General features: G+C 33.3%; 2 protein-coding genes across 2 annotated transcripts in view; both read right to left on the bottom strand.

The window, feature by feature from the left end:
• Positions 1-3,329, bottom strand: part of LOC120774640 — a 59,777-nt gene extending 56,448 nt beyond the window's left edge. Inside the window, exons 1-2 of the mRNA XM_040104364.1 lie at positions 2,401-3,329; positions 2,208-2,340 (exon numbers count right to left, since the gene is read on the bottom strand). Coding sequence (XP_039960298.1) covers positions 2,208-2,340; positions 2,401-3,329 — 1,062 coding nt within the window. The remainder of the gene's footprint in view (positions 1-2,207; positions 2,341-2,400) is intronic.
• Positions 1,301-3,822, bottom strand: LOC120773782. Its single transcript, XM_040102871.1, has 3 exons — positions 3,495-3,822; positions 2,401-3,439; positions 1,301-2,340 (listed from the first exon to the last, which is right to left on the bottom strand). Exons 2-3 carry the CDS (start codon positions 3,327-3,329, stop codon positions 2,184-2,186), a joined length of 1,086 nt encoding a protein of 361 aa, XP_039958805.1. The 5' UTR covers positions 3,330-3,439; positions 3,495-3,822; the 3' UTR covers positions 1,301-2,183.
• Between the last annotated feature and the right edge of the window lie 8,417 nt (positions 3,823-12,239).

Raw genomic sequence — 12,239 nt, 5'->3', positions numbered from 1 at the left:
TTATTTTTCTATTAATAATAAATGTCGTTTTATTACATGCTCAAAATGTGCGATTTCTCTTTCCACGGTTGTATGCTTTGCATTATTTCAAGTACCTGTTAGAAATCTATGTATGTCCTAGATTATAAAAAAAAAAAGAGTTTTTTAAACTTTTGCATTTCGTGCAATTGTGTAATATTGCAAAAGCAACCGCCCTGTAGTGAATTGTATGATTGTAGCTTTTCCCCTCCTAGAATTATCTTTTAAAATTTCAATTTTAATTTTTTTTCCACATGAAGCTGGCTTTCCAAATAAGACTAAGAAAACAACTGCTAGAAAAGCAAATGTTACCAGGAATACCTTGCCGCGTGTTGTTAAAGCGTACAGCAAAGACCTGACTTTCAATAGAAAGCAAGGAAGTGGTAGAACGAAAGGTTTTAAGAACACTGACGTTGTCATGAATGTAATAGCGCTTTTTACGAAAAATCCCAACACATCCGAGAGAACAATAGCGGAAAAATTAGAGTTCTGAAACTTCCAGAAAGTTCCAAACAGGTATTCTAAAAAAGAGAATATGGCAAAAGAGCAAGCTACCTTGATATCTTTAAAAATATTGACTGCTGCATTATGGATGATGAGACTTGTATGCTTGGGGACTTTTCTCAGCTTCAAGGTGTGAATTTTATGTTGAAGATCAAAGAGGGAAAGTCCAAGAGTAGTTTAAAACACAAAAAAAACAGAGTTTCCAAAGAAATTTTTGGTTTGGGAAGCAATTTGTAGCTGTTGGTTAAAAAACAACAGCTCTTTTGTTAAAACTAGAACTATCAACACTGATTTATACATACAGGAATGCAATTCAACCGCAATTGCTTGGTGATAATTGCAATTTTTTTTTAAATTCCAATCAACCTCATTGGCAGAGTTGAAACCCCTAATACCACAAAATAAATGAAGCTTGACAAACACATCAACGGAAACGTTTTTTGATGGATTGAGTTGATATTGATAATACCGGAAAACATGGGCTTTGGAGCAAAACAAAAAAATAAAATAATTCGCTATTGAAATAAGATATTCCAGTGTTTTCCTTTCTTCTGCAACAATTTGTGGTGTACAAATTATTAATGATAAACCAGTAATGTTTTTAAAATGCACATAAAATATATTTATAATACAAAATGTTTCGTGCTTTTTTCACATGCTTTAACCATCTGATCAATTAGAAAAGATATTAATTTAATTTTGAATTAAGAATTAAATATGATAATACGTCATTTAATTACACATTTTTACATCTGACTATTACTGTGTCCCGTTTTCCTTATATTCTGCAACTTTTTTATTCTAAAATACTATCTTGACTTCTAATAGCTTCATAGCAATGAACTATAAATTAAGCATAATCTTAAAAAACATTTCATAATTAATATAATTAAGAGGATAAAGGCGGTCAGAATTTTCAAAATAAAATCGATTTTTTTTTATTTTTAAATATTCTTAGAAAATTATAGGTAAATTCGACAAAAGCTTTTTGAATTATTCCATAATTAGTAAACGGTAAAACTTCAAGTGAGTTTTTTCAAAACTTGTGACCACTATAACACGAAAACCGCTCAGTAGATATCAATACAATTTATACAATTATACACGAAAAACTAGAGCCTTATCGGGGGATTTCTTGTTTAATTCCGATTTTTTTATACACCTAATTTTGTTTTTACTTAAAACACCGTGTAAAAAACATTGATCATTTTGTGCTATTTACAATTACCAGTACTGTATCCACAAAAAGAGGATTCCTCTTAATTTGTGATATGTAAATCTGACAAATAAAATTTATGGCCAAGAAAATTTCAATTGTGCTAAATGAAATAAAATCTTGTAGAAAATTAAAAATTGTTTTATTTTCAGACCGTATTAAACCAAAATCGTGTTAAAAAAGAAATTTAAGTGTAAGAGCTGGTTTTCTGAAAATCAGGAAAAAAAGGACACAATTTTATAAATTATGATGTATAACTCTCTTTTCGGCTAGTAGCTTTTTTCGCTCTCAACAAGTCCTTTCTTCTGCTAATTTTTGTATTAATAACCGCTTTTCCAGTATAAACTTTGCTAGGTAGTGATAGCAAGCATTTATGAAACAAATTTTGGTGCTATGTGTTTATACTTTTATAAAAGAAAATATATTACTGATTACATCTAACCCCTTAATTTATGCGCTGCCTTTTCACGGCAACACCACGTTGTTGAGTTGTTTGTTGGAGTGCTTTCTGAGCTTGAGGATTCATGGGCATAGCCTCGGCCAACATAGCAACAGTGCGACGCAATTCCGCAAGTTCTGCTTGCATTTTATCAATATTTGATCTATGTGAATAAGAAAATACATTTTAATATATTAAAGTTGGCATTCCAATTAAAACTTACTTATCCGCTGGTTGTGTAGAAATAGAAGGAGCAGGCGAACTCTGCAAATTCGCCAATGGTATGGGCGTGATTAATGGAACAGTAGGTGGAACAGCTGATGAAGCCACTTGTATAGACTGCTGTGTACCAGTATTTGGTTCTACCAATTGTCCAATTGTGTCTCTACTTACCACAGCAGTTATCTTCAAGTTTGGATGCATTCGCATAGGTAATTGTATGGCTGATGACTTTGCAGGGCCATTGGGTGCAGTATTTCCTGTAACTGGTGTAACATTTGTTCGAATATTTGCATTTGTTGCGTTACTGGTCGTAGTTGTTGCAGTTGTCGAAAATGTGTTCGCAGTTACCACACTACGTGCGTTTGACGATGTCGCAGAAGATACCGAGTTCACGCTTGTTGACGCAGGCGAAGCGCTACAGACAATAGGAACGCTAGGACCATGACCTGCCATAAGCTTCTTCAACATTTGATCGGCACTCACCTTTTGCGACTCAAGCAATTTTCGCATTGTAGCCGGATCACCCTCGTTGATTTTACGCAAAGAATCGCCATCAGCATCGACGACAACATAATTCACTATGTGAGCATGTGTATTTGGTACGATACGAAAAATACTTTTCGGTTGGGGTGATGCGGTTGGATTGGGATTTTTCAAATCACTTAATTTTGCAGAACTTCCTTCCACTTGAAAAACAGTTGTAAAACCATTTATAAGCATGGGTTTCTCCATAACAGAAGGCTCTGTTACAAATTGTGTAATTTTGCGTTTCGGCACCATTGACACCAGCTTAATAACATTACAGTCAGCATTTTCACATCGTCGCTCAACATTGTTGTTGTTCCCAGCCCCTGCTGTTGATGAACTACCTCCTACAGTATTGGCAGAATCATTACCGGCTGGGTTGGATAATGTGGCCAATGTAGTCATATTAACAAAACTGTTGTTAGAAGTGCAGAAAAATAAGTATTTGCAGGCTGTCCACTTAATTTGTACACAACGGTTAATGTCCAACTACAAATGTCGATTCAGTGAAATATCTACGATAAAAGATGTTTAGAATATTTTAAATAGAATTTCAACTATTTTATTTACCATTTCATTGATTTAGCAGTGTATACAAATTTTTTAGTTGCACTGTAGTAATGTCGTTTCTTTAATAATTGTGAAGCCACTAGAAATCATGTCAAATTGCGCCGAACAAATGCATTAACAGCTTGAATAATTCCAAATTATATACTTTTAGAATAGTATATGTAGTCACCTTTATTTTTGTTTTTGTTTTGCGGTTCAACGTTTTTGAGTTAATAATATATTTGTGTTAATGCAATTAATTATTGAATAATTCCAAGCAAAATTATTAACATCTACTTTGCACATCTAAGCCCTCTGCCAAATCGCTTGATACTGATAATGCCGCAACCAACGAGTTGATCAGTGTTGACGCTACTAGTTAAGTATGGTGAATATTTATAAAACGTTTTAACCACATTGGAGTAAAAAAGCAAACCATAGTTTCTATCTTCAAATTGCAAACCGATTCATAAGAGTTCATGAAGCGGCCATTGAATTCCGTCTGTCATCCACAACAAAGCGGCAGAAAGAGAAGTAATGAGTACATTTCTTACATTTGTACTGCTCAGATTCGTGCCAGAGTTAAATTTGTGTGCGAAATCCATGATGGCCGCACAAAACGCCATAGCAACGAAACGGTTTGAAATTGTATGACATACATGCTGGAGTTGTAACTGGTTCTCACTGTTCGAATACAACATGTGTTCAACTTGGAACAAACTGAATCTGAACGCACATGTTTTATAATTTCAAGCACACATGTTTGAAGATTTTATGATTGCAAAATAGGAAATTTTAGATAAATTTGCCTATACATTCATATGAACGTGGTTTTGAAAGCATTTTGTTGAGTTTGGCCTTTAGTACAATAAAGAAACTAAACAAAAACGTTCATCACATACTATAATACAAACTAATTTTATCGACATTTTGCATAAATTTAATACATTATCCTCCTTCCTTTCTCTTTTTATGTTGTTATTTTATCTTTCGTTTCCAAAAGGTTGAAACCAACTTTGAATTTCTTTAACTTTTTACCAATTTCAAAGGCTTCTGCATTGGTCTATATGAACATACATACATATGTACATACATACATACGTATGTATATGTACCTTCCTCCATGTAATGTTTATAATGAAACCTAAATTTATTGCTGAAGCTTTTGTAGATTTGGTAAACGCTATAGGCTATAATATAGATCTAACTATATAATATAGATCTAACTATATAACTCGAGTTTCACTTCATAAATGTACATATGTACATACATACATATGTACATAAATGTGAGTCCGTTCTAAATTCATAAATTCGACTCTCTTGAGTAATCCGAAGTTGATCGGTCATTTCCAAACATGCACTTATGTACACACATACATACATACGTATGTAACAAATTTTTGGTCATAATATCCCAATTCAATGCAAAATTGGTATACATTATTAAAAAAAATTATAAGAAATCTTATAAATTTGACTCCGCCATCGTTGTACATACATACATACTTACATACTTACATACATATGTATGTCAAATTTATAAGATTTCTTATAATTTTTTTTAATAGTTTATACCAATTTTGCATTAAAATTGATATATTATTACCAAAAATTTACTTATGACGACAAGAATATGACACATTTTCCTCATCTTTATACGCTTTCAAAAATAAAACAATTGCGATATTTAACTTTGCAGAAAAGTGTTCTATAACGTCAAATTATACAACGCATCGTTTTGTCATGTTGTTTGACGTTGCATACCGATACTTGTTAGAATTTGAAAACAATCGTTATGAATATGCAATGCCAGTTATATGCATGTAAACACCACATATGTATGTATGTATGTGTGTAAATAGTTGTTGATAACAGTCGTAGCATGTGTATGTACATATGTGTGGACGGACATCAGCAGCACAATAATGACATATGTATACTATATAAATGTAGATAGATATGTATGTATGTACATATGTATATGCATTAGTACATATTTGCATAAGTGCAGTTCAACGGAAAACAAAAAAGCAACAACAGTGAAGCCTTCCAACAACAAAGCCATTACAATAAAAAATATATACATACATACTTATGTACATATGTAAATTAAAAGAAAAATGTACTGAACTGAACAAAATCAGCAACGAATTCAATGCAGTGCACTGAAGTGTAGCGGTCGGTAGCAGCAGCAAGCGGATTGTAATAATAGCAACAACAATAACAAATTCATAATGCAGTCACAGAAAAAGTTTGACAGCGACGCAAGCTAGTCTGAAGCCGGCGGCACTTCCCCCCTTTCGAACGTTTTCCCTTGACAATCAACATTATTGTTGTTGTTGTACTGTTTTTAATTTCTCTTTGGTTTTTTCCGTTTACATGCTATCGGGTACCTGCTCATTTGTACACCCCCTCTCCAATCATGTGTCCAACAACGAACAACAGCAATATAACGACCGCAAAAACGTATGCCCAGAATATAATAATTATAAAAACAACGACAAAAGGTACATATTCGATCACACATATACATATGTATGTATAAGATATGTACTTATATATTATAATTGAACGTGTTCGTATGCGTGCGCTTGTGTTGGTGCATGCGACTACCGACAAAGCAAGAAATGAGAAACACCTCACATTCATACAAACGAATGAGTGAAATAAAATACCCGACAGCTGCTAACTGCAGCAAAAACAATACAGTGAAGGAATACGAACGACGTCAACTTCGCAACAATTTGAAGCGCTGTTTCACAGAGAGAAGAATGTGACGAGCGCCCGAGCAGCCTCAACAACGACGTCAGCACAGGCAGCGAACTTGTTATTACGGCATTTTTTGCCTGACTCTGCTCTCCCGTCCCTACTTTGCTGCTGTTTTATTTGCACATAAAAGATTTATCAACGTACATGCATATACAGACCTCAATAAATATACATACGTCGCGCACGCAGAGGTCGTTCGTTTGTTTGTTCGAACATTCGTCGCTCAACTCGTCTGACCGCTGTTGAGTCGATTTATTTCTATTTTTGCTTGTTCATTATAATTCTACTACAGCGCCGACTCGCAATAACAATAATCTTGTATAATTTGTGTGTGTGTGTGTACGTATGCCCACTGCTATTGCTGTTACTTATGTTGGTCGTCAGCTATACAACCAACAACAACATTACCAAGGGTGCCCACATTCACTCAGCAACTCGAAGAAAATTCCAAATAACTGTGGGCAGTAACACAGCTAAGTACGATACAATACAACGTTGCCAGTTTTCATCACGTTTCTGTTTGGCGCATTTACCCGTAGAATGAGAAGCAAACAACAGAAATGAAAAACACACATACTCAGCACAACTGAATAATACAAAAACAATAAAGAAAAAAAGAATAAATGAGTCAAACAAGAATTGTTTGCATTTAGTTGAGAACACAGAAAAGAAAAGGAATATATGTACATACATATGTATGTATGTGTGTATATGTTAAACTTTTCAACGCGAATACCAAATGAATTTGGCAGCGGAACATACATACATTTGTATTTCTAGATACTTTGTAGGTGCGTAAACGGAAAAAATTAGTTTTGTTAACCAAAAAATATTAACTTTTAATTTTTATTCTAAATGATAGTTGGGATAGATACTTACATATGTACATACATACTTAAGTATGTAAATATTTACCGTATTTGCCTTGATTTAATTTTTGATTCATTTAATATGTATGTATGTGAAAATAATTATTATTTTATCTCATACAAACATACTCAAAGCCCTGACGTGGAACATACATACATATGTATGTATGTACATACATATGTAAATTCGATAGAAGAACTTTGAACCTTCCTCAAGGATAGACGCCGTAACGCAAAAGCTTTCGTAACAGTCACCTCAAAAGATAATTTTAACGGAAGTTCATGCTTGGAAGCTATAATATTTAGCATTTTATCCCTTAAAAGAGATCATACATATGTATGTACTTATGTACATATATGTATTCAATTACAAAATATCAGTGTAAGCCATTGTAAAAATCATAAGTGATTTGGTTTGCCATTTGTATGAATACCTAATGATCTTTTTGCAGTTGTATGAGCATGGCTTTTGACAAATGCAGCTGTTAGTAACTGGCCGTTTCGTTCGAGATTTGTAATCCTAACTTCCACTCTTGGTATAGTTAAAAGACTATATCTCCATCTAGATGTATACATTTACATACATACATACATACAGTAGCGGACCGTGAAATCCGGAATACCTGTGGGTTTGTATTTAAAACACGATTGTAACCGATAAGTGTAAATTTCTGCCGAAAGGATTATTCTTTTCACATAAATTTGTGTTCTGTAGACGTTTTATAACAACTTTTAGTTTTTATTCAATAGTTTCAAAATTTATTCCGTGCTCGTGTTTCTTTAAAGCTTAAATATGCCAAAATTTAAAACAATGTCCCAATTGCAAAAAAGTTATATTTTGATAAGCTAAAAGAAAATCTAACCATTCGGGGAATGGGAGAATTTCTAAAAAAGTTCGATGAAACCAGGTCTTTTAAGAGAAAAATTGGCTCTGGAGCAAAGAAGAAGACAAGTTCTAGCGAAAATCGGGTGATAGAACTGCAAAACTGCTGAGGACATTAAAGTGGAGTTATTTGAAGATGTCGGTACGGAAGTTAGCGCAAGAACTGTTCATCGAAGGCTTCAAGAGGTTGGTTTGAACGCTCATCGAGCCGCCAAAAAACCACTTTTAACCTCAAAAATGCGTCAAAACCGTTAACGATGGACAAATGGACATTAAAATTGGACTCAACTTGATTGGCAAAATGAAATCTCAGACGAGTCCCAATTTAACTTTTTTTCAGCGACGGTATGTCCTACGTGACAAAAAGAACTGGTGAGTGGTTCAAAGACGAATGTGTTTAAAGAACTGTTAAGCAGGGAGGCAGCCGAATAGTCTGGGGTTGCTTTTCCTACTATGGCCTTGGGCAACAGGCCCTAATAGAAGGAACCGTCAATGGGTATCAGGAGATACTTGAGACAGATTTAATACCTTCAATGGAAAACCATTTTTCACAAGCGGATGTCCTTATTTTTCAGGATGACTCTGCGCCCTGCCATCGTGCCAAAAAAGTAGATATCAATTTTTTTTTATACAACTAGACTTTATTACTACAATTTTAATTACAAATTTTATTCTTGTCCTTTTTTCTTCTTTAAGGCGAAGAATTTTGTATCAAAAATCGGAGTCGCGACTTTGGAGTGGCCAGGTAACAGTCCGGATCTCAATCCCATTGACAACCTTTGGATTACAATGAAGGCTCAGGTATCACAGAAGATACCCAAGAATTTAGCAGAATTGGATGAAATTCTCGAAGAAGCGTGGTATAACGGTATTGGAGCAGGAACAATAAAAAACATGATAAATTCAATTCCCGAGCGTATATGTATAATTACGTTCTAAAATATCTAGCTTACCCCGGGAATTGGTTCGATCAAGATTTTTTTTAAAAGAGTACTACGCGAAAGTACTTCAGTCACCCCAAGTATGGGCTCGATCAGCGTAATTTTTTTAGAGCGCGGCCGAAGGCCGCCAACGCAGAAAGGAGTACTTCGCGAAAGTACTTCAGACACCCCGGGTATTGGTGGGTATTATTCTGCCGAAATTCGTAATCGGAATGTTGCCAAGAAAATATATACAGTATGCAAAATCTATATTCGTACACCACGTATTTTATAGCAATTTTGCACATAAAAAAATATTGTCAATTAAGTATAAAAAAAAGTTGTGTGTTATTTTAAGTATAAATGTATATATACATACATATTTCATTTTATTAAATTAATTAATTTTCCTGAAAAAAATTCACATTTTAAGCAAATTTAACATTTTCTATAAAGCAAAGTTCATATTCGTACATTATTTTAAATACAAAATAAATTGATATTATGTAAAAATTAATATTTGGTTGGATACCCTTTTTGTTTTAAAACAGAATGTAAGCGACGTGACATCAATTTCACCAATTTTTTGGTGAGTTTTGAACATATTTTTCCCATTCTTTTCGTAAAGCTCGTTTAAGGTCCTGAAGATTTCTAATGCTATACTTTTTTAATGAATTTTTCAAAATAGACCATAAGTTCTCAATTGGGTTTATGTCAGGGCTCTGAGGTGAAGTTTTCAGGTATTTTGGACAGTTATATAATATCCAAAGTCTTGTGTCTAATGCCGTATGTTTGGGGTTATTATCCTGCTGGAAAATGAAGCGACTTCCCAAACCCAATTTTTATGCACTTTGGTGTAGATTTCGTTTTAGTATGTCTATGTACTTCTTAGCATTCATTATCCCATCAATAAAGTGCAAATTTCCTATTCCCGAAGCCCTAAAAAATCCCCAAACCTTCACAGATGATACGCCGTGTTTAAACGTGGGCATAAGGGTTTGTTTATACAAGCTAGTTGAAGCTTGAGCATCCTCAAGTTGAATTTTCATTCATCACTGAAAATCACCCTTTTCCAGAAAGGATATTATATATTTCCTTATTTTTATATATTTTTGCAAAAATTATACGTTTTCTTCGATTGATTGCATTGATAACTAGTTTTCTTCGCGTGAGTCTGCTCCGAAATCCGGTTTTTTTTGTTATTTCGTACTGTTTGTGCTGTTAAACTTATACCAAAGTTTGAATTCAAAAGAGCAGAAAGCTTCACCGCACTAATATGTAGTCACATCTTTTCTTATTTCTCGTAGAATAAAAGATTGTTGGCGCCTATTTAAAATGCATCTGTTTTGTTTTCTGACCTTTTTATTGATTCTTCCACTTTCTTTATATACATATTTTAATAATGAATTGAGTAGTGGAGCAGCTCCGTTTCGTAATTTTTCCGATTTCTCGAAGATATTTGACATCTTTATTTAAATTTATAACTAAATTTCTCATTTCATTTGTTAATTCACTTGATTTCCGTCCCATTTTTTACGCTTTTTACTTTTTTCACACAAAATAAAGCACGCTTCAAGAAATAGAGCAAACACAAGAAACTTCTTATCGGGAATTCCCAAATTTCGAAGTAACGGTAAATTCTCAGCTTTGTTATTGGGGGATGCCATGCTGTACGAATACGAATTTTGCTTAGAAATTTCGTAATGATTGCCCTAAACTAGAAATTACGTTTTAAATTTTAGAAAACTTTAGGCACTCAGAGAAGTACTTGTAATGTATAATATATTAACACAAAACTAAGTAAATCTTTCAATTAAATGTAGAAGCAGTGGTGATAATATAAAAAACCAGTGGTGTACGCATATGGATTTTGCACATCGTATGTACATATGTACATATGTGGTATGTAGTTATAAAGGAAAACTTAGTTTTCGAGATATTTGCGTTTAAATTGAAAATTACCACTATTTCAAGCACGTACTTTTTGATTAAAAATTAATTTTACACTTACTTACATATATGTATGTATTTTGCAACTTTTATATCCACTAACTCTTCACTAATTAGTTTGCACATTTATTTTACATTAGATAGGGCAAAAATAGTTTTAATTCAATATTTAACTTATTGTTCAATTCTATTTATTTAACAGTGTTAGTTTAACATAAATAAAAGAGAAAGTAAGATTAACAAAATGGAGTTTTATGCGAAAAAAACTTGACACACCCCAGTGGCAGAAAGATTTTTTGCAATACTGCGATACTGAAAAAATCTTTTTTTGGGTATAATCTATTTTCTTTATTTCTTTTAGTTCATTTACAAAAGATGTCGATAAAGTAATACCGATTATTTGACAGATTGAAACCTTTAATTGTTGTTAAATAAATAGAATTGAACAATAAGTTTTAATATTGATATAAAACTATTTTTGCGCTATATAATGTAAAATAAATGTGTACAAACTAATTAGTAAAGAGTTAGTGGATATAAAAGTGCAAAATATACATAAGTGTGAAATTAATTTTTAATCGAAACAAATAAGGAGGGGCAAGAATCAAAGCCCGGGAAATACTTTAAGGTGTAAAACCAATCATATAGTGTAAGGTCAGCCGGATGTTCGAAAATCCTGATATTAGTTGTATAGGGGTTAGGCCAAGTTTTCGCTCAAATTTATCTATTTTAGGCACAAAGATACACTGTTATGAGTAAAACACGCTCTATTATTTCATTTGGATAATTCACAAATTGGCTGATATATACGGTACAAGGTCACCCCGAAGTTCGAAATTCTTTATATTAAGAAAAGGGGGCTAAAGGAAGTATTGGCCCGATTTTTTTGACATACAGACATACATTATAAGAGAAGGATTATCCCTTAATTTCAGTTATATATATCACATTGTGACAAACATTTTCGATCAAAAGTAAACTTAAAGTACTGGTGTCTAAATATTCGGTACCTAGGGGCTTGAACGGTTTTTATTGGATTTAAACAATTTTTGGTCATAAGGTGGCACACACTGAAGACATTATTCATGTAGAGTTTTATCCCGTTATATTAATTGCTTCTTGATTTGTGCACTGGAAATTGAATGAATCAAGTGGAGTTTAATGTTTATTTTGCTATATGGGAAGTAGGCGGTAGTTGTTATCCGATTTCGTTCATTTTCAGAATGTGACATAAGAATGTAAGAAGACAAAAAGTGGGCGGTGCCATGCCCATCGTCCAATTTTCACACCGGCTTCCATAAAGCATTCTCATACCATCTCGGTGGTAAAATTGTATGTCTCTGGCGTATTTAGTTATAGATTTATCGCGCTT

The sequence above is a fragment of the Bactrocera tryoni genome, chromosome 4 (assembly GCF_016617805.1).
Source record: "Bactrocera tryoni isolate S06 chromosome 4, CSIRO_BtryS06_freeze2, whole genome shotgun sequence".
NCBI classification, from domain to species: Eukaryota; Metazoa; Arthropoda; class Insecta; order Diptera; family Tephritidae; genus Bactrocera; species Bactrocera tryoni.
Note: the sequence above shows the minus strand (reverse complement) of the source record. Positions and strands in the feature narration are given on the sequence as shown.

Excerpts from the sequence above, each read along its gene's own strand:
- LOC120773782 (XM_040102871.1), bottom strand. The coding sequence starts at position 3,329 with ATGACTACATTGGCCACATTATCCAACCCAGCCGGTAATGATTCTGCC. Across the intron at positions 2,341-2,400 it reads TCTACACAACCAGCGGATAA|ATCAAATATTGATAAAATGC; the intron begins GTAAGTTTTAAT and ends TTATTCACATAG.